Genomic DNA, 20,664 nt, shown 5'->3' on the forward strand with positions numbered 1-20,664 from the left:
CTAAATATTATGACAAACCCCTTTAAAGTTTTCTAAGTTAAAGGTGCAGTAGGTGATTGTCTTCAGAAACATTTTTTGTAGTGCTGGTTGAAAGTCTCTTCACAGTCCAATAGTAATGATTACAGTAAATGATCTAAATGTTTTAATATGTATTTTTATATTCTGAGTAAAGCATAAAACTAAAAAATGTTCATCCAATTAAATAGAGTCGGACTGTCATCTCCCTTAATTCCGATAGGCAGGTCAGACTGTCTGTCAGCAAATGTAGATTCCGACTTCTGCGCATCTGTTCACGCAGATCCGCCATTAGCGCGTGCCCGTCTGCATCACAAACGATGCGCTCCGAGCGAGTTCGCCATTCGCAGATGCCAAGTCGGAGCCCCCGAAGGACAGCCGAGCTCGGGCCGATTACTGTAAAGCCAAGCGCGGGTGTAATTCGCCCTTAAAGCGGCCGCGCGGTCACGAGACGGACCGGGAGAAATCAAATGCTTCATTAAAACTTTTGAAAATCCTGAATCAGTATTGGAGTTACTTTTGCACGCTGGAGAAAGGACGAAACCATGGCTAAAGTATTACTGTTAGACAGGTAATGTTCTGTTTTGAAACTATTGTAGTCAGGCTAAGCTTATGTTAGATTGTGTTCTGTTATGAATGACTTATATGCACAGACGTGTTGTTCAGCCACTGAAATCTCCCGGTGAAATAATAATTTGATTATTTTCAGTTTCATAAGGTTCTTTGACAGCATCTATTATTTAGATTTATATTTAGTTTAACAACAAAACACCAGTAAATAGCGCTATTCCGCCTAACCTGCTTTATTGAGCTGAAGTTGCTTTTATATTCACATTGGGTCATTTTTGAACAATGACAGCCTTTCTATACTGTTTACCGCTAACGTTACTCTGAATATTCGTCTTGAAATAGCATGCAAGTGTGGCAAAGTAATACATGTAATTCCTGCACGGCGCTGGCACTAACTAACTGGCGAATGACATGAACTAGTGGGTTGTCTGTCGGCTGTTGTGACGCGATCCGCGCGCTCGCGATATCAGGGGGTGTGGCTTTAAATCACAGTCCTTCCCCGCCGTCCAAAGATAATATGCTAAGCGGTTAGCATTTTGGCAGATCACCTACTGCACCTTTAAGTCCTTAGCAATGCACATTACTAATCAAAAACTGAGTTTTGATCTATTTAATGCAGGACATTTACAAAATATCTTCATGGAAGATGAACTTTACTTAATTTACTTATGTTTGTTGGCATAAAAGAAAAATCTATAAATTTGACTCAACAAAATAACACTGGTTTTGTGGTCCTTGGTCACATATTCCAGGATGACAAAGTCAACATTCATTAGGTGACAGTTTGCATTAGCATCCTGAGTTTTTTGACCTGGTTTACAAATATTTCATTAAATAAATTTTTTTTCAGACCATACATATACCGTACACTAAAAAAAAAAAGAGTCATTGGATTTAAAAAAAAAAATTTAAGTTAAGTGGTTGCAATTAATTAATATAGGGCTGTATTTAAACAAACTAAATAAATTTAGCAATGTTCAACTTAACTTGTTTGAATTCTGCTTGTATACACTACCGATCAGTTTTTTTTTTAAAGTAAATTATTCTGTTCAAGACGGCAATTATTAAATGTAAAAAAAAGATTAAAGTGTTAAATATTTATTAGAGTGATTTCTGAAGGATCATGTGACTTCAGAAATGAAGCTGAAAATACTTAACATTTTTAAAATAACTTGAATAAATTATTAAATTAAGTGATAAACTACTTTTGAACAGTTATTTCATAGTGCAAGAACATTTCACAATTGCACAATTTGTCCTGTATTTTTGATTAAATAAATGCAGCTTTGGTGAGCAGGAGAAGCCTATTTTAAAGCATTTTAAAATCCTTGTGACCCCAAACTTTTAACCAGTAGTGTAAATAGTTTTTAACAATTTGCAATGAACCATTTATTTTTAGTTTATTTAAAGTAGAAAAAGCTTTTCACATACTTGGTGGGCTATCGTCTTCCTCGTCTTCATCTGATTCATCGTCTTTATACAGCACAGGCCCGTCCGAGTCGCTCTCCTCCGGGTGCTGATCTTCCTCATCTTCTTCCTCTTCACTGCTGTTGTTTCCTTCAGGGATGACGCTGACACTCAGCTCTCCCACAAGACACCTGCGGCTGCGAGGCTCAAGCTCTGGCTGAGACTGAGGGGATGGAAGGTGATCTGGTGGAGGTTCTTCGTCGTCCTCATCATCCTCTTCCTCCTCCTCTTCGTCAGAGTAATCATCCTCATCCCTGAGCAGATAAAAAATATATACTGAATTCATAGTGAACCCATATGAATTACATATTTCTGAAACTTTTTCTTTTTTACATCCAGTGACAATCGAAGGACACAAAATATCAAAAAAATGGAGCCCAAAGGAAAAACAATTCCCAAACATCAAGTTGAGACATGCATTGTTATGTCATTTAAAAAGCTGTTTCATTTAGATACACAACATAAAGGCCCAGATAAACGAAGTATGAAGTGGTGTTTTGAACAAAATCTGGAAAAATAATTTGCTGTGGGTTCCTTTTTTTTTTGAAGAGCATTTTTAAAATTAATTAGTATAATAAGGTCTGTGGTAAACAAACTAATGATACGTTTGACAAATGCTGTCATCTAGTTACTACAATAGTAGCTAGAATAGTTAACTAGTTACTAGAATATTTTTTACTGTCATCATGGCAAAGATAAAATAAATCAGTGATTAGAGATATTAGAGTTATTAAAACTATTATGTTTAGAATTGTGTTGAAGAAATCTCTCCGTTAAACAGAAATTGGGGGGGAAATAAACAGGGGGTTGAATAATTCTGACTTCAACTTTACATTCTTAAAAATCAAGTTATTTTGATAAGACTGTGTCTAATTTACATTTGCAGAGCTAAAGCATTATCAAGATGCCGGTATGTGGTAACAGCCAGTAAAGTGTTGTGAATAAAATAAAAGAGCATTGAAAGTGTATACAAAGAAAGAGTATTTAATAAAGCTAAGATGATTGTTTATAATGAGAGACATCCTTTATCATACTCCTTCGAATTGTTACCATCATGTCATTGATATTGTGTTCATAGATGCGTAAGAAATAGATCGAAATGTCATTTATCCCTCAAGCAATCAAGTTTTTAAAATTTCTCCTCTCTTAGTGGCAGTTGATGGTCAGTAGATTTGATATGTATTTCGATATTTAGATTAGTGCTACCATGGGTTTTTAAAAATATTATTTATTTATATACAGTGCTCTGCATATATAAGTACACCCCTCACAAATCTCTTTAAATTCATATTTGTAAAAGGAAGCTAGACAAATTTATATATGTGCATATCCATTAGATTTGTCAGTACTGAAGCCAAAGCTGGAGGTTATCTAACAAAATAACGCACAATAACGGTCCAAAAACTAGTCCGCTCAAATTTATGTTATAGAAAATTATTAAATACAAATTTTTAAAAAAGAGGAAAAAAAATCAAGAGATTCAAAAAAAAGGGAAAAATTTAGTTGAAAGGTTGTAATTAAAATATATATATTTTTTTATATAGAATTTAATTGTTTTATCTTTTAATTTCTAATTTTGTTCAGTGACTAAAATATTATTTTAATAAATATGTCCATTTAATAATGGATATATGTTTTGTTTAAATGCACGAAAATACATTGCCTATATTTACTGAGATATGGAAATTCTCAAAAATAAAAAGTGAAATTGCGGGTGTAATGCTGCAAATGAAATCTCCTTACAGAGACAAATAAAGACAACTAACTAACTAACTAACTAAGTTGTTACATTATTTACTAATAAAACAAAAACTGCTAATAATCATAAAAATAATCATAGAAAAATAATAAGGTATATATATACTGTATGAAGTGTAATTCTCATGGAAAGTGAAGACTTCACTATGTTTTCATGTGTGTTATGAGGAAAAAGGGGCATTCACTGATAATAAAACTGTAAACCAGAAACCCGAAATGAAATATCTCTTACAAAATAATTTTTATGCATTTGATTGTAATAATATTACACATTTTAATCTCATGAACTGTAATATTGCAATTAACACAGTTTAAAAAAATAAAAAATAAACTCAGAATCTGACCAGAAAATAAATGACTTGTATTATTTATTATCTTTTTTTTAACCAATATCTAATTAACTTATTTTAGGCCAAACAGGAGTCAAGTATTGAACTCAGAAACTTATTTAAGTACAAAAAAAGTGAATAACCCAGCATTCTACTTTCATTAAAGTAGCCTTTTGTATGAAGAGACATAAACATTCATAATAAAGCATTGAGCTGAAGGGTTTGTGCAAACTAATTCACATTACTAAGACAAGATGCTTTCTTAACAGTGCTTTTCTCGCCACTTTCTTTCGGTTATTAAGATGGAAGTGCACTTTACATACAGCATATGTGCGTTCAATGAAATGCCATTTGCAGTGTGGGCAGCGTTGGGATGTTTGCCAACACTATACTACTTGGGCACCTCAAACTGTTTGTAACCTTAAAGGTTTCATGAAATTAAAATAAAACATTTGAGATGTTTAGACATTTAAGATGCTTTAGTCTGTTAGGACATCTATAAGTTGGTATGTTCCAAAACAGTGACAAAATTTACATTTAGAAGATTGCTATGTTCGCTTGCAGAACGTACTTATATATGTGTGTGCGTTTGTTTGTATGTGGGTGTGTCGTTTTATGTGTGTGTTACAGCTACGAACAGCTTTGTAGGTCTCAAGTCTTTTGAGATTGCAAATTGCATTGTGTTTGCTTGTGAACTCATCCAGTTAACTGATACCTGTTTGAGTGATACATCTGAGAGGGTGTAGAAGTGAGCAAGTCACGCAATATACATATACAAACACTCAGGATTGTTTTGGTATTATTCCATTAGGTTCAGTAGAGTGTGCTGTTTTGTGTATGTTTTGCTTTTTTAATCATAGTAGTTTAGCTAAGACGTTTGATGCGTTGAAGATGTTTCTTTTTATGCTTTTCAATCAGGGTATCTTCAGTCCAATTCTACTTGAGTTTAATACAGTTAGTGTGTTTTGTTATATATATATATATATATATATATATATATATATATATATATATATATATATATATATATATATATATATATATATATATATATATATTTTTTTTTTTTTTAATTTATGTACCTCTAACTACCTCCTCTCCAACAGGTAATTTATCATTAATTTACTGAAAAAATTTTCTTTCACTGTACAACATGCTTTCACTGGAAGTATGGGCAACAAATAATTGCAGTTCTCCATCCATGTCTCACACACACACACACACACACATTAAACTGTTATATGTTTTGTCAAATTTCCATTAGTTTAATATTAACATCTAAAAGGACAATACAGAGATATAAAACCAATATAAACATGTAAAGCTTGCAGTTTGTCACTTCCTTCTAAATCAATCAACATTTTTTTTTTCACATCACCTCAGTTCCTCATCAAAGCTTGACCAATCAAATGCTCTCTAATGTCTGACATGTCCCACCTTTCAAGATGTGCTTAGCCTTAACCACTCTTATTGGCAGAGCTTAAATAAAAACAAAACACTAATGGCTACCTTTTAAAAGGGGAGGAGCTACTCTACATCCCACCCTCTTTATTCTTCAGTTGAGATTACGTCAAACAATATAAAAATGCACTTTCTAAAGCACTTCCCGGGTACTTTTATTAAACCATTAAGACTATTTGAACTTTTATAAGTTTCAGAATCTAGCAGCAATTAACCATCATGCCAACTTTAAAATACTAAATGTAAAGAACTTTTAATTATTTCTCTTCCTAATGTTAACCTGCCTAATGCAATTTTAAACTATGTTTTTGACACCACCTAGATGACACTCACAGTTTGAGAGGCTGGATGGTGACCGGCAGCGGCCGTCCGCCCTGGTACTCTGGCGGTGTCTCGAACAGCAGTGAATGTGCTCGCTGGGAGCTGTCCGGGTGTGGAACAGTGGGTCCTGGGCTACTGAGGGCCCTCTGGATCATGATGTGTAAGGGAATAGGGGCTTGCCTGGCTGGCGGCTCCTCTGGCGGGCTGGGAGGGTCGAAGTGGACTGGCAGTGGCTGAGGCAGGGGGTAGGGGTACGAGTGCTGGTGGAGCAGGTGATGGGTGTGTGCTCGCGGAGGGGATGGGGGGATGTGTGTAGGCAGAGGTGGTGATGGGGGTGGCGGGGGCAGCTGGTAGCCCCCGGGGATGTTGGCCCTCATGTCCTCTGACAGGATGGAGGGAAGGGAGGCGATGGTGAGGGGCGAGTCCTCTGGGTTGCGTTTTGTGACAGGTGTGGTTCTCTTCGGGGGCATGGGGGGCGACGGCTTGGCTGGTACCAGGTTCATGCCTCCTTGTGCGAGTTCAGCTGTAGAAAAATATATGTAAAGAAACACTGAAGGTAAGATGAAGTTTTAAATATTAGAAAAAATAATTATAATTCAGCAGAGTTAAGCTGTAATAGTACTGTACTGTCACTCAGGATTACAGAAATTGTATGCTCACACTTATGTCATTTCAAACCCATATAACATTTTACCAAGAAAGACACAAGATTTTTTTATGTGCAATGTGTAAAATAAAAAAAGACAAATGCAAAAAACAAAATGACCAAAATGTTTATTAAAATCTAAATAATTAATTACGATTATTTATAAGTTAAAGCTAAATATTAATACAAAACACTAACAATTGTACATACAATTACTACAATTAAAAAAAGCTACTAAAAATCTAAAAATATTAATAAAAATAGAATATAAATATAACTTAAAGACCTGCACAACTAAAATTGGTTTATGTCTTTTTTTTATCAGAAATGGTTTCTAATTTATTCTTCTGTGCTCCCCAAAGGCAATACACTTGTACAGGTTTGAAACAACATAAGGGGTCAGTAAATAATCACAAAAAAATTATGTTTGATTAACTTTCTTTAACACAGGGTTTACAGATTTCATATTTCAGATTAGTGATATTATTTTAGTAGAATCATTCCAACTGAGCAAATACCAATTGGTTGCGGAACACACTGTAAACAAGCAAGTTCATTGACAAAAAGCCATGTGACTGCTAAATCGACGCATTCACAAGCCCTTGTCACATGGCTCCACAAAACTGCCAAAGAAATGGTGTTTAGTCAAATGAAGTACAGAGGCTATACATTACTCATGAGTAGAAAGCATAATTCTAGCTAAACATGCTAACCTCATGTTAAAACATGCTTTTGGATTAGCCTGCCTTTCTACGAATCAAAACACATGAATTTCAGCCCTGAAGCTGAGGCCTTCAGCATGTGATGAGGTGGACTGGATTCATTCCTCGCTCTCTAATCTCACAGCTGCTGCTGAAGCAACTGTTGCCTGCGGTAGCATATACAGAACATATGCTAGCATCTGTTTGGCATGACGGGGCATTTACAGCAACGGTGGCAAAGACCAACTCAGTTCCACAGGGGGTCTTTTGAACACCTGCTAATAATGTGCTGAATGCTTTAATGCCCGAAACATGCGGTTTGCACTTGAGAATGTGAGTGTAGGGTAAGCCACTTCAACACTTAATCTACAAAACATACTAGCATCCATTTACACCAATTACTATTTCCAGTGCATTAGTTACTAGTGCTTATTCTTTAGTACATTTAAAAAAGATACTAGTATTTATTCATTAGACACTAGAACTTGTTCATTAGATATGACACTAATTATTAGGTAGTAGTTATTTATTAGATACAAGTACACTTCTAGATTAGTACTTTTTTTATCTAAATTATTACTATGTACTGATTAGCATCTAACAAACAAATACAAGTGTCTATTTAATTGGTACCAATATCAAAGTACTACTATCAAATATATATGAACTAGTGCCAACTGATTAGGAACTAGTATTGGAGTTATACTAGTAATCATTTAATAAGTCAGTTTCTAAAAAAAAAAAAAAAAAAAGAAATGACATATTGAATAGGAACTAGTAAGGTTTACAATGCAAATCCAACTAGATCCATTTGTTTGGTGAACAAAGCAAGTCACTTAAAAAAAATAAAATAATAATAATAATAATAATAATAATAATAATAATATATATTTACAAAACTACTTTATATTTAGCCACATTTAAACATGTAAATAAATACTACTGATGGGCTAGGAAAAAAACTAATTGTCCTGACTCCATGTGTGCCTACTAATAAGTACTGGTATCTATTAGGAACTAGTATCAAAAGAACAGTAACTAATATATATTAAAAATGAACTTGTTTTAGCTATTATTAGGTCCTGGTATTTAACAAATATTTACTCGCATTTATTGAATAGAAAATAGTATCTATTGAATAAGTTCTGGTATCTACTTATTAGAAACAACTATCTAACGAATAACTCCTAGAGTCTATTTAATAGGTACCAGTAGCTAAAGAACAACTGCAAGTAAGTAATGGTATCTATTGGAAAAAAAAAAAAGAATCGTTCTAGCATCTAATAAATTTGTGTATTTTGAATAGTAACTAGTGTCTAATGAAAAAGAACTGATATCTATGGAACAAGTTTATAAGTAGTCTCAACTTAATAGGTCCTGGAATTTAACAAATAAGTACTAGTATTTATTGAATAGGTATCTATTGAAAAAGTTCTGGTATCTACTTATCAGAAACAACTATCTAATGATTAGTGTCTATTTAACAGGTACCAGCAGCTAAATAATATATACAAGTACTGGCATCTACTACGAAGAAAATAATGAACAGTTCTAGTATCTAATAAACAAGTACTAGTATAGTTTGAATAGGAACTAGTGTCTAATGAAAAAGAACTAATATCTCAGGAACAAGTTTATAAGCAGTAGTCTCAGTGTAATAGGTCCTGGTATTTAACAAATAAGTTCTAGTATTTACTGAATATGAACTAGTATCTATTGAATAAGTTCTGGTATCTACTTATTCATTAGATAGTTGTTTTTTAATAAGTACTAGAGTCTATTTAATAGGTAGCAGTAGCTAAAGAGTAAGTACAAGTAAGTACTGGTATCTACTGCAAAAAAATAAATAAATAACAACGTACAGTTCTAGTATCTAGTAAATTAGTGTATTTTGAATAGGAACTAGTGTCTAATGAAAAAGAATATCTATGAAACGATATACTAGGTAGTCTCAATTTATTAGGTCCTGCTATTGAACAAATAAGTACTAGTATTTATTGAACAGGAAAAAGTATCGAGCAAGTATTGAGCAAGTTCTGGTATCTACTCATTCATTAGATAGTTCGTCACCTCAGAATTATAAGGTTCTATCTGACATTTTTGTCAAAATTGAGTTATTAACATTTTTTTTTTAAATAACAACTTATTTACATTTTGGGATGTTTTTTTTTATAAAATGTTTACATTCTAAGACTTTTTATTTAAAAAACAAAAGTTATACACATACTGTTTGCTATGGAATGCCAAAACTTTGAAGCTCAATATCTCAAAATCATTCAGAACGCAGATAGAACTTTATAATTCCAAGGTGACGATTTGTTTTATAATAAGTACTAAAGTCTATTGAATAGATACCAGTTGCTAAAGATTAAGTACTGGCATCTACTGCAAGGAAAATAACAAACAGTTCTAGTATCTAATAAATTAGTACATGTATATTTTGAATAGGAACTAGTGTCTAATAAACATGTACTAGCATCTCCTGAAATGGAAAAATCCATAAGTATGTAAAAAATGAGCACTACTAGCTAATGAATAAGTACTATAGTACTTAAGAGAAAATAATAAAAAATATGAGCTATTTGCATGAAAATTGACACTAGTATTTTTTAAAGAATAAATGTTAAAAAAGCTTGCCATAGTGAGAGAGAAGGAAGGAGTGGAGGAAAAGCAGCGAGGGGACACGTTAGTCTCACACTCAGGTGTGCTAAAGGCATGCTAAAGCTGAGAGTGAGGAAGATGAGGCTCTAGAGCACATGGCAGCAGATGAAGCACACAGCTTTGGTGACCGGCCCATCCTCGACGTTTACCTGTGCGCAAGCCTCCTGCCCGCCGGCAGAGGTACACAGGCAGGGACAGGTAGACGTCATAGTCACCCTCACGCTTCCAACAGGACCAGTAGAGAGGGATATCACTGCCGTCACCCCCGTGCAGGGTGGAGGCTGGCAGGGGGGGGACAAAAACACTCAGTCCCCCAGCATCAAACAACACAAACCTTCAAAAAGCAGGACGATTTGCTCATCTAAATGACTGTAAAGAACTCACCAATATGCACAACAGTGAGACAAAGTTTTCTAAAGTCAACGTGAAATCATAAGTGATCCCATTTATATTCCTAATGAATGTTCTCAATCTTAAAAGGGTCATGAACTGAGAAATCAACTTTTACCAGAGCTTTTAAAATATAGGAGAGGTCAAACTAAACAAAAATCCTGTAAGTTACAGACCTGAAGTCGTCTCTTTAACTAAAAAAAAAGCTTTTATTGACAGAAGGCCCAGAAAATACCAGATCCTGGAATGTACCCATCTATGATGTCACAGATCTATTTAACATACCACATCTTTTCAGTGGTTTAATTTTATGTGCAAATAGCAGCAGTCTAAAGCACAATTTACTCACTGCGTTTCTGTGAAAGGAAAATTAACTCAAATGAAAAAGCCTAGATGAACAACATATATTTAAAAAAATAACCAAATAGGTATGAAGTGTAGACTATAATTTGAGATGGACTCCAGATATAACAAGTCAAGGATAAAAAGCAACTCTGTTTTGTCTGTTTTAGATGTTTTGTTGTCATTATATGATCACTTTGCACACACTTTGAAAATTTAAAAGTGGTAAAAATTCATGTCAAAGGATTTTCAATCACATGGCATTTACATAAAAGTTGTCAGTGCCATTTGCCCATAAAATCCTCCCATTTTTCAAGATGGACTCAAATACAGGGAAGAAATAAGCTTAATACTTGTTGAGGCTGATATTTTTGTGAGTAAAATCCATGTGCACATTATACACGTGCTCAGATGCTCAGACAACAGAATAATAATAATAATAATAATAATAATAATAATAATTTTAAAAAAGCCAGTTCATGACCCTTTCAAAATGTAAGGCACTGACTGATGTCAGTTATTCTAAATAAAATAAAGCTCACAATTGAATCAAAACATAAATATAACATGCTCTTCCTTAGAAAATAAATTGCCAATATGCTCTGTTACTGAGAGAAAAGCTTGCAGCACATATTAATATATTTATTTAATTAACTAGTTCGATATATATATATATATATAACAATATTCAAACTGCTTATTTTTCATTTCTTTCCCCTCCACAAGTAATTCTGTTCCCTAAAATATTCTGTTTTATTTGGAAATATGTCTTATTACGGAAATATAATGGGTTGCAAACAGCAATTCATGTTGACTTTAAACGCATAGAACCAGCTAAAGCCATAGACATGAATACCTAGATGATCCAAAATAAGTCAACAGTAATGCGATCTTCATTTTGCAAACGGTTGTCTTTGCACAAACAAAAATATTGCAGCACTGTGCAAACTGAAGTAAAAAAAATTAAATGTTGTAGGTAAAAGGACAGTTTGCACAATACATACTCCTCTAACTCATCAGACTGTGGTTTAAAATCAAGAACCAAACCATTCCAGCTTGCACCGATACAGTGAAATGTTTAAAGCAGTAAAATAAAACAAAAGTGAGATGTGCAGCTCTGCTTTTCAGAAGCGCTGACTAACAGGACTATTAACTGGTTTCCAAATGGACAGCAGGAGGCAGTGTGGAGGTTTAATGACTGGGAGACAACGTTTAGACATTTCAACCCATGACAAACTTGGCTATTAAACAGTTTTCGTAGATAGAAGACTTTTTTTTTTTTTGTGCTTTTTTTGTGCCTATGAACAAATGGCAGCCATTTTATATTCAGTAGGACTGCTTAAATAAAACATTACCAATATAAAACTGAAAATATCGATTAAGATCAAAACATTTTTTCCTAAAAAAAAAACACCTTTTTTTTTTTTTTTTTGAAATAGGCTTATTTACAAGTCACCTAGAAGTTAACAGTTGAGATTTACTATAAAATCCATTCAGCCAATCTCCATGTCTGCCGGGAGCCCTTTTAGCTTAGCATAATCATTGAATTGAATTAGAACATTAGCAAAGTTCTTTAATTGTTATGCCGAAGTGAGAGTATAGTTCCTAGTCATTATGTCAGTCTTATACACAATGTAGCAACAGAAGAGTCAAGTTTTATAGAAAACTATCAAAATTCATTTTTGAAATAGTTCAAAATTGTTTGAAGATGCTACTTGTCTGATCTGATTCAATGATTTATGCTAATAAGCTAACAGTGCTCCCGCCAGACAGGGAAATGGGCTGAGGGGTTTAAAAACTGCAAAACTAGACTGTTTAACTCTGGGTAAATTGTAAAATGAGCATATTTACAACAAAAGTGGAGCATTACTTCATATAGTATTTCCTATTTGATGTCAAATATTGATATCAAAGTAATACAATTTTACTTGCAGTCTCCAAAAGCCCTTCTCATATCATAACAAAGAAAAGCAGTTATTCAATGGACAAATCCTTCAAATAAGAAATATCTCCCATTAAATGTGGAACAAACATTCCATTGTTTTCCTGCAATAATCAGAGACAAACAACAACAATCCAGATTACAGCATAAATGAAAGCCATGTCTTTAATAACACAGTATCTCGCAATCATAATGCTATCAAGCTGATCAGCTCAAAGAACCAAAACCCCAAATGTAAAAGCTGACTCTACAAGCAAAAAACAGCGGAAAAGATTTTAGTAATATGGTAAAGGTAATGCAATTAATTAGTTTCTTTTATTTGCACCTCTGCATGTCACACATGCTAATAAAATATATTAGATTCTTGTTAAAAATGACTCGGTACACATTAATGTGGCCTGTTCATGAGATGTGTGTGATGCCGGTGAGCAATGGAAGTAGTATTGCATTACATTTTAGCACAAATATGTGAATGTCACACTGTAGATAGAGGGTTAATTATACTGTAGTATTTATTCATTAAACAATATTATTGCCAGTCTTATTTGGGTAATCACCTAAACTCATATAGCTTTCCTGACTTCCCTGAAAAGGTTATTTAAATAATTTCCTCATTTATGAGTTTGCTAAAATCGCCGTTACAGTATACTACAACACACACAGACAAAAATAATGCAGTTTAGATAGCTTTTGTTCTATTATGATCTGAAATATTTTAATTAATATTAAACAATACACTACTAGTTAAAAGATTGAAAACACTATGCCCTATACACATGATCCATCAAAAGTTGTTGTTCTAATATTCTTATTTGCCATTGCATTATTATAAATTATTATCATTGTTTTATCATTAATGAGGCTTTTCATTAAACATTTAGTTTTTTCTGCTTCACTTTTATTCTGGGTTTAATTAACATTTAATTTTCAGGCCTCTTTGCTAAAAAATAAATAAATAAAAACATCTGTTATTTGAAATTAAATATTTTGTAACATTCGTTATTGTTATGTGTATTGTAGGCTTGGGCGGTATTTCGGTATTATGGTATACCGCGGGATCTAAAAATAGCAACGGTGTCAGTTTCAATACCGTTATACCGTCATAAAATATTAAATATCCTTTATTTAATGCCTACAAAAACGTATGTGTGGTTGTCATCACGGGACAGTGTGGAGGAGAGAGAGAGAGGAAGAGAGAGAGGGAGGGGGAGAGAGGGAGAGGTGACGTGACGTGATGAGTCGCGCTTCAAAGTGTCCTGCAGTTTGGCAGTTTCGACTGAACAGAAGGGAGACGTGGTTAATATGAACTAGAGGTCTGCATTAGAGCTGAAGATCTTTGCCCGAACCTGGCGAGACCCGAAAAAATCCAAATCCCTGCATTAAAATCCATCCCTGCAAAGGTGAAACAAATGATGATGAAGTAGTAAAAAAAGCGAATTATTACAGCGGTCAAGCCAGTCACTAGCTCAGAAAGCGCATTCCAGCCGCAGGTATTTCGCGGTCGCTCATACACTGCGTATTACGGTAGAGCCCTAAACCGCAAGCTGACAGGTAAAAAGACGAGGCCTCTCGCTAAAGTGAAACTGCTGTCATGGAAAATAAAATGGATGTTCCGGACTGGTAGAAGATGAACAAACAATCCAACCCAAAACTTGCAAAATCAGCCAGATCAGAACTCTGCATCTCGGCCTGTAGCAGCAGGAAAGGGTGTTCAGCTGCTGGAGCCTGTGAGCGCAGGACTGCGCTAAAGCCAGTGGATTTAAATGTTCCTCCACAAACACACGTAGCCTAATCTTGGTGAGTAAAGGGTTTTTCAATTATAAATAAATATTAATTAAAGCATATAATCATAATGTAGACAGAGTATACAGAATAATGGTGGCATTATTCTTTTAATATTCAGCTTCACCGCCGCCTTAATGCCAGATTGTGAAGAGAAGTGGAGAAACACATCTTGCAGAGCCTTTATCTTAATTTCGTTATTGCCAAAATATCCGTCATCATTTAGAGTTTATTTTAATTTGATTTGTTAAGCAAGATTTTTTTTCATTTGTGTGTTGGTCAATTTAAAAGCTAAGTGCATGTACCTAGACCTATAGAGTGCTGATATGTTACGATGTTACAGAGGACTTACTTTAGCTATTTCTTTGTTCCAACTTTCAAGTGGCATATAGCCTAGTCTACGTTTGTTATGAATAAATGATGTTAAAACATATAAATGACTCATTCTTGAAAAAATGCAATAGAGCTTTGTGCATGAGCACATTTGAATAATGTCGGGCTGTAAAAGGGTTCGGGCTTTATAAAGCTGTCAATCAACCTGTCGGACTCGGGACCTATCGGGTATAATTTTTATGGCCCGATTACAGCTCTGCATTCCCGCTGTGTACCGCGGGAGCCGGCCAGATTTCTTATGGTGTGGGAGTAAATTTCTGAATAAATCGCGGGAGAGATGTGTGTGTGTGTGTATGTGTGTGTGTGTGAGAGAGAGAGAGAGAGAGAGAGGTGCTGTGCGTCGCTTGTCTCTCTCTCTCTCTCTCTCTTTCTCTCTTTCTGACCGCGAGCCTAAGGTCGCATAGAAGGTATTCAGTTTCTGAATGGTTTAGGCTCAAGCCAACAGTTTGGTGACGCTGTCTGAGCCTTACGTCATAATTTTTTTATTACACCGGTAATACCGGAAACCGGGGTAAAATATGGAGGCGGTTTGACGGTATCAAAATTTGGATACCGCCCAAGCCTAGTGTATTGTAAAATTCAATAATTTCTGATTCATTAAATGTGATCTCAGTACTTCACGTAAAATGCCACAGCTCACTATGCTGCTGACGCTTTGAAAATGTGGCGCTTCCATTGACAATGGCAGAAAGAAAAAGCCTGGCTCGGGGAAAAAATGCTTTGGTGGACACGCTCCCTACATGTTGACCTTTTGAACTTTCTTTTTACCAAAGCTTCCTGAATAAAATGTGTTTCTAAGAAAAAACCTTTAAGTAGCACAACTGTCAACACTGATAGTAGTTAATGCTAAAAATGTATGAAAATTTAGCTTAAAATCTCATTAATCTCTATTTTTATCAAATATATAAAATCTACTAACAAATCTACATAGAAAATTGCTCTATAGCTAAAACTATTTCACAATATTTTTGATCATATAAACGAAGCCTTGGGGGCAGAAGAGACTTTACAAACTGTTTTAAAACTTTTGACCAGTAGTATAAAATAAATTAAATTGAAAAACATTACATAAAACATAAATACTAAAACTTATAAATGTATTTTTATTTTTAATATACTCTTTTAATTACCGTGTAGGTTGTATGACTTTATCATCAACAAAATATTTATAATTAAATAAAATCTCAAAAAATTTACTTACAATGGTCAAGCACAACAAACTAATGCAAATATGCTTTTTATTCAAAAAAAAAGAAATAAAATGTTATAATAATCATGAGTTGGAAATATTTTAATCTATTTGTAATCATTTTTACTTGTTGTTTTAATTTTTTTATACACTACCTGACAAAAGTCTTGTCGTCAATCCCAGTTGTAAGAGCAACAAATAATAACTTGACTTCTAGTTGATCATTTGGAAAAGTGCAGGAGGAAGAATTTTGATCTGTTGATCTGCATCCCAATCATCAAAAATACTGCAGAAGACGTTTTGTATTGGAACCTGCATGGACCCAAGATTCTCACAAAAATCTGTCAAGTTTGGTGAAGGAAAAATCATGGTTTGGGGTTACATTCAGTATGGAGGTGTGCGAGTGATCTGCAGACTGGTTGGCAACATCAACAGCCTGAAGTATCAAAACATTTGTGCTGCCCATTTCATTACAAGCCACAGGAGAGGGTCTAAAATTCTTCTAAATTATCTAAATTCTTCAGCAGGATATAGCGCTCCATCTCATACTTCAGCCTCCACATCAAAGTTCCTGAAAGCAAAGAAGGTCAAGGTGCTCCAGGATTGGCCAGCCCAGTCACCAGACATGAACATGATTGAGCATGTCTGGGGTAAGATGAAGAAGAAGGCATTAAAGATAATTCAAAGAATCTTGATGAACTCTGGGAGTCCTGCAAAAATGCTTTCTTTGCCTTTCCAGATGACTTTATTAAGAAGTTATTTGAGTCATTGCTGAGATGCATGAATGCAGTCCTCCAAGCTCATGGGAGTCATACACAATATTAATTCTTTTTCCACTGTACCATGACTTTATATTCTATACTGTACATTATTCCTGTTAAGTGACAAGACTTTTGTCTAAGCAAAGTCAGACCTTACTGTCCTAATGAAATTATTAAAAATCAGACATGATATTTTATTTTGATAAAATAAGTATGATCTAGAAGCCTTTGCCTTTCATTTACTGTAAGCCACCCCTGATACCAAACGATCAACTAGAAGTCACGTCATTATTTGTTGTTCCTGAAACTTGAATAGGCAACAAGTTTCACAGGTAGTGTAGTTGTATTTTGAGTTTGTTTTATTCGTGTTTATGTAAAGCACTTTGAATTACCATTTTTAGGAAATGAGATACATAAACTTGCCGACAAAAAATGCATAATAAAAAAAAAACTAAGAATTTAATTTATAATGGTCAAGTACAATGAGTTTTAAAAATGACAAATTCGAATTTTTAAATGATTTTAATTAAAACATAAAGGATAAAAATCTATAGTATTCTATGTATGTATTGAAATATTCAATGTGTATTTTTGTGTTTACACATTAATATACTTCTTTAATTATATGATAATAAAATTCTTTAGTTATTCTTTAGTTAATATAATAATTAACTTCTACAGAAACATCCCTTCACCTATTAATCCGGAGCAGTTTATCATTGAGCCTGATTAAGGAAGGGAATGAATTGTGAATTGTGTAATTTCTCTGACATTTACAGAGGTCACATTATATCTTATATTCACTCACCCATAATGGCAGGGTTGTTGCTGCGGTTGATGGGTTTGGGTGGAGGCAGAGGGGGCTGTTTAGAGGGATGATTTGGGATGGTACCCATCGAGCATGGCGCTGAGGAGGTGGTGAGGGGGGCACCGCCAGAAGGCGCTGTGTTTGCACCCGCCGAGGACACGTTACGGAGAGGTTTCCCAGCTGAGGAGGAAGAGGAAGAGTTGGAGGAGCAGAAGGAAGGTGCTGCTGGGTTGTGGACGGGAGTGCGGGGCAAGCTGTCAGATCCAGCTTCAGGGGTGGAGGTCATTAGCCATTTGGGGGGCATGATGGATTGTTTTGGGGGCAGAGGCTCACGCAGGGTGTCCCTCATCATCTCGGAGTTGGGGAGGTACTGACTGCTGTCGGATTCTGTGAGGGAAGATATAATATTGAGTAAGAAAAGTTAAAATTAGATATTTAGTTTGTGCTTCATAGTAACTTAAGCTGGTCTGAGGGAAGGGTTGTTATTTTTAAGATCAAAACTGACTAAATGGCTTAAATTAATAATTTGAAATTGTGATTGAGCAATTTTTTTATGAATGTTGTTCATTTATTTACAGCTAAATGCACTGTAAAAATGCAGGGTTCCAAACAAACAAACAAACAAACAAACAAACAACCATTTAAGTTAACTTAAATTTAGGTGCATTGAATATAAAAATTTAAGAAAAAAAAAATCTCAAAAATTGTGTTATTTAATCTTATTTAAAATAAGCAGTTTGAACAAGCAGGTAGAATGTTTCTTTGAGTGTGGAAATATAAATTTTAGAGAAAATTCATCAACAGTTAAAATGTAGAAAAGTTCAAGATAAAAACAGAAATATCAAAAAATAAATAAATTGAACACACACTTACAAATAAAACAATAAAAAAACAAGATGGGGGAAAGTTAGAAACTAACTGAAATTACATGCAAGTACAAAGTTATTATGAAAGTCCTTTCTCTAATTTCACTTAATCTTTTGTTTTGGTGCATCAATTATTTCAGTTAAAAAACAATATGAGCCCATATTCATCACCAATTTGCACAGTTTAATTAACACAATAAGTAAACAATTACCAACATTCTGATCTAAATTCATTTTCAAAGTTTATAACATTAGCTGTGTTTCCATTAACCTATTTTTATGTGCATTTTGGATATGCACATAAAAAAACATGCTAATAACAGAGTAGGATAAACTTTTTATTCAATAAAAAATATGTGCATAAACTAAGATGGAAACACTTTTATCCAACAAATTACAGTATGCGCATTAAAAAAGTCATGCGATTTTGTTATAAGTTTTTGTTATAAGCACACTGTAAAACATCTGAAATGTTGTTTTGGTCATTCTGAAGCACCAGTTTTAGTGTTATTTTATTATTAATTACCTCCAGAATTGTCAAAAGTATCTGTGCTTCACGTCTGACGCCTTCAAATGCCACAAGTCAATACGCAATTGAGTCAGCATACGGTCTTCTGAGGCTCAAGTCATTTATTAAATAAAGAAAAGATTCACGCAGCTTATCCAACCGCATCAAATTCTGTTTTTACTGTTGACATTTGGCACAAGTTAATCAGGAAGTGACGATTTTATTCTCTTTGATTTGTTGGATTGAAACGCTGCTTGCACGTCGTATGTTATATTCCAGTTATGCACATTAATTTAATTAGCAGTTTTGGATGGAAACATAGCTACTAATAAACACATTTAAAGTTTAAAAAGATTAGAAACCTACATTAATCCCTGCATTTTACTCTGTAAATATTATAGACATATCTCAAGAATCTCATTTAAAGCAAACAAAAAGATCTAATTCCTCATCCATGCCATCTAAAGAGAATGATTTAAGCTTATATGCTGAAAATGCTTCTCGTAAATCGGGTAAAAGTTTGATGTGAATTGGGTGGTTGTTGAGAATGATCTGTAGTAATATTAATGGGGCTATTATAGTTTTTAAATTCACATGGTTGTCTTGTTGAGTGTTGCAATTATGTGGTTGTTGTATGGTAGTATTTATGTTACCAGTGTTAAAGACACATTTCCTATTTCTTGCCAAGCAGAACAGATAATAAAGTTTAAACAAACATAAACAAACAAACATATTACCTCTTCTACGTTATTTAACCACTTAAACTTTGCTGCTATTTGGGAATTTCCGCCTGGATTTTGCCTACCCAAATTTAAAAGCTTCCCAAATCCACATAAAAAGGTGTAAATGCAAAAATTTGGTATCATTTTAAAGAAAACCCTTTGAATTTTCATAAAACACCATTGAAAGTGTTTAAAATAACTGTATATGTTGTCTGTGTTATAATAAACAACTAAAAAAAGAGGCGCTTTTTGTATTTTTTTTATAAACTCAAATTTGAAAGTGTACCTTTTAGGTTCTGTGCGGTCTAGCGTGCTGTAATTAATTTTGGTGGTTTCTGCACATGTCTGTAATCATATGAAAAAAGAAAAAGGTCTCTACCATAATCTATGCAAAAGTTACCGGGTCTGCAGAGTTTAAGTGGTTTTTAAGCACTTCCGCTACATATTTTTGGATATCTTGACCCAGTTTATTGAAATGTTGAAATGTATACATAAACACACACTTTTGAAGTCAGAATTATTTGGCCCCTGAATTATTAGAAAAAATATAGCTTAAAAGGGCTAACAATATAGACCTTAAAATAGTATTTGAAAAATTAAAAACTGCTTTTATTCTAGCCAAAATAAAACCTACAGGATTTTCTCCAGAAGAAAAAATATGAGACGTAATGTGAAAATGCCCTTGCCCTGTTAAACATAATTTGGGAAATAAGTAAAAACAATAAATAAATTCATAGTGGTCGGTTGGGGGGTTGGGTGTGGGGGGTTGGGTTGTGGTTGGGGGGGGGTGGGTGGGGTTAATAGTTCTAACTTCAACTGTATATGAAAACCTTTAGACAGGGACATTTTAACAAAGTTGAGTTCATTTAAAACATTTTCTTGCTAATATAACTGCTTACACCCAATAACAGTTGTTATACTGAAAAGACACCCTTTCAGACATTTCAGATGCATATTAAATATCATAAAAAGCAAGAAAATGGGCTACATTGCTCTAAACATTTCAACAGCGACTAGATAATCTAAATTAAA

General features: G+C 34.0%; 1 protein-coding gene across 15 annotated transcripts in view; it reads right to left on the reverse strand.

The window, feature by feature from the left end:
• The window catches only part of phactr4b (phosphatase and actin regulator 4b), a 91,511-nt gene that overhangs the window by 9,881 nt on the left and 60,966 nt on the right, over positions 1-20,664 (reverse strand). For 6 of the 15 annotated variants that reach the window (XM_087285397.1, XM_087285398.1, XM_087285399.1 and 3 more), the window contains 4 exons: positions 17,537-17,923; positions 10,079-10,210; positions 5,934-6,444; positions 2,017-2,306 (listed from right to left, as the gene is read on the reverse strand). In XM_087285397.1, the coding sequence (XP_087141523.1) occupies positions 2,017-2,306; positions 5,934-6,444; positions 10,079-10,210; positions 17,537-17,923 (1,320 nt within the window). 15 annotated transcript variants of the gene reach the window in all.

The sequence above is a fragment of the Danio rerio genome, chromosome 16 (assembly GCF_052040795.2).
Source record: "Danio rerio strain M-AB ecotype USA chromosome 16, GRCz13ab, whole genome shotgun sequence".
NCBI classification, from domain to species: Eukaryota; Metazoa; Chordata; class Actinopteri; order Cypriniformes; family Danionidae; genus Danio; species Danio rerio.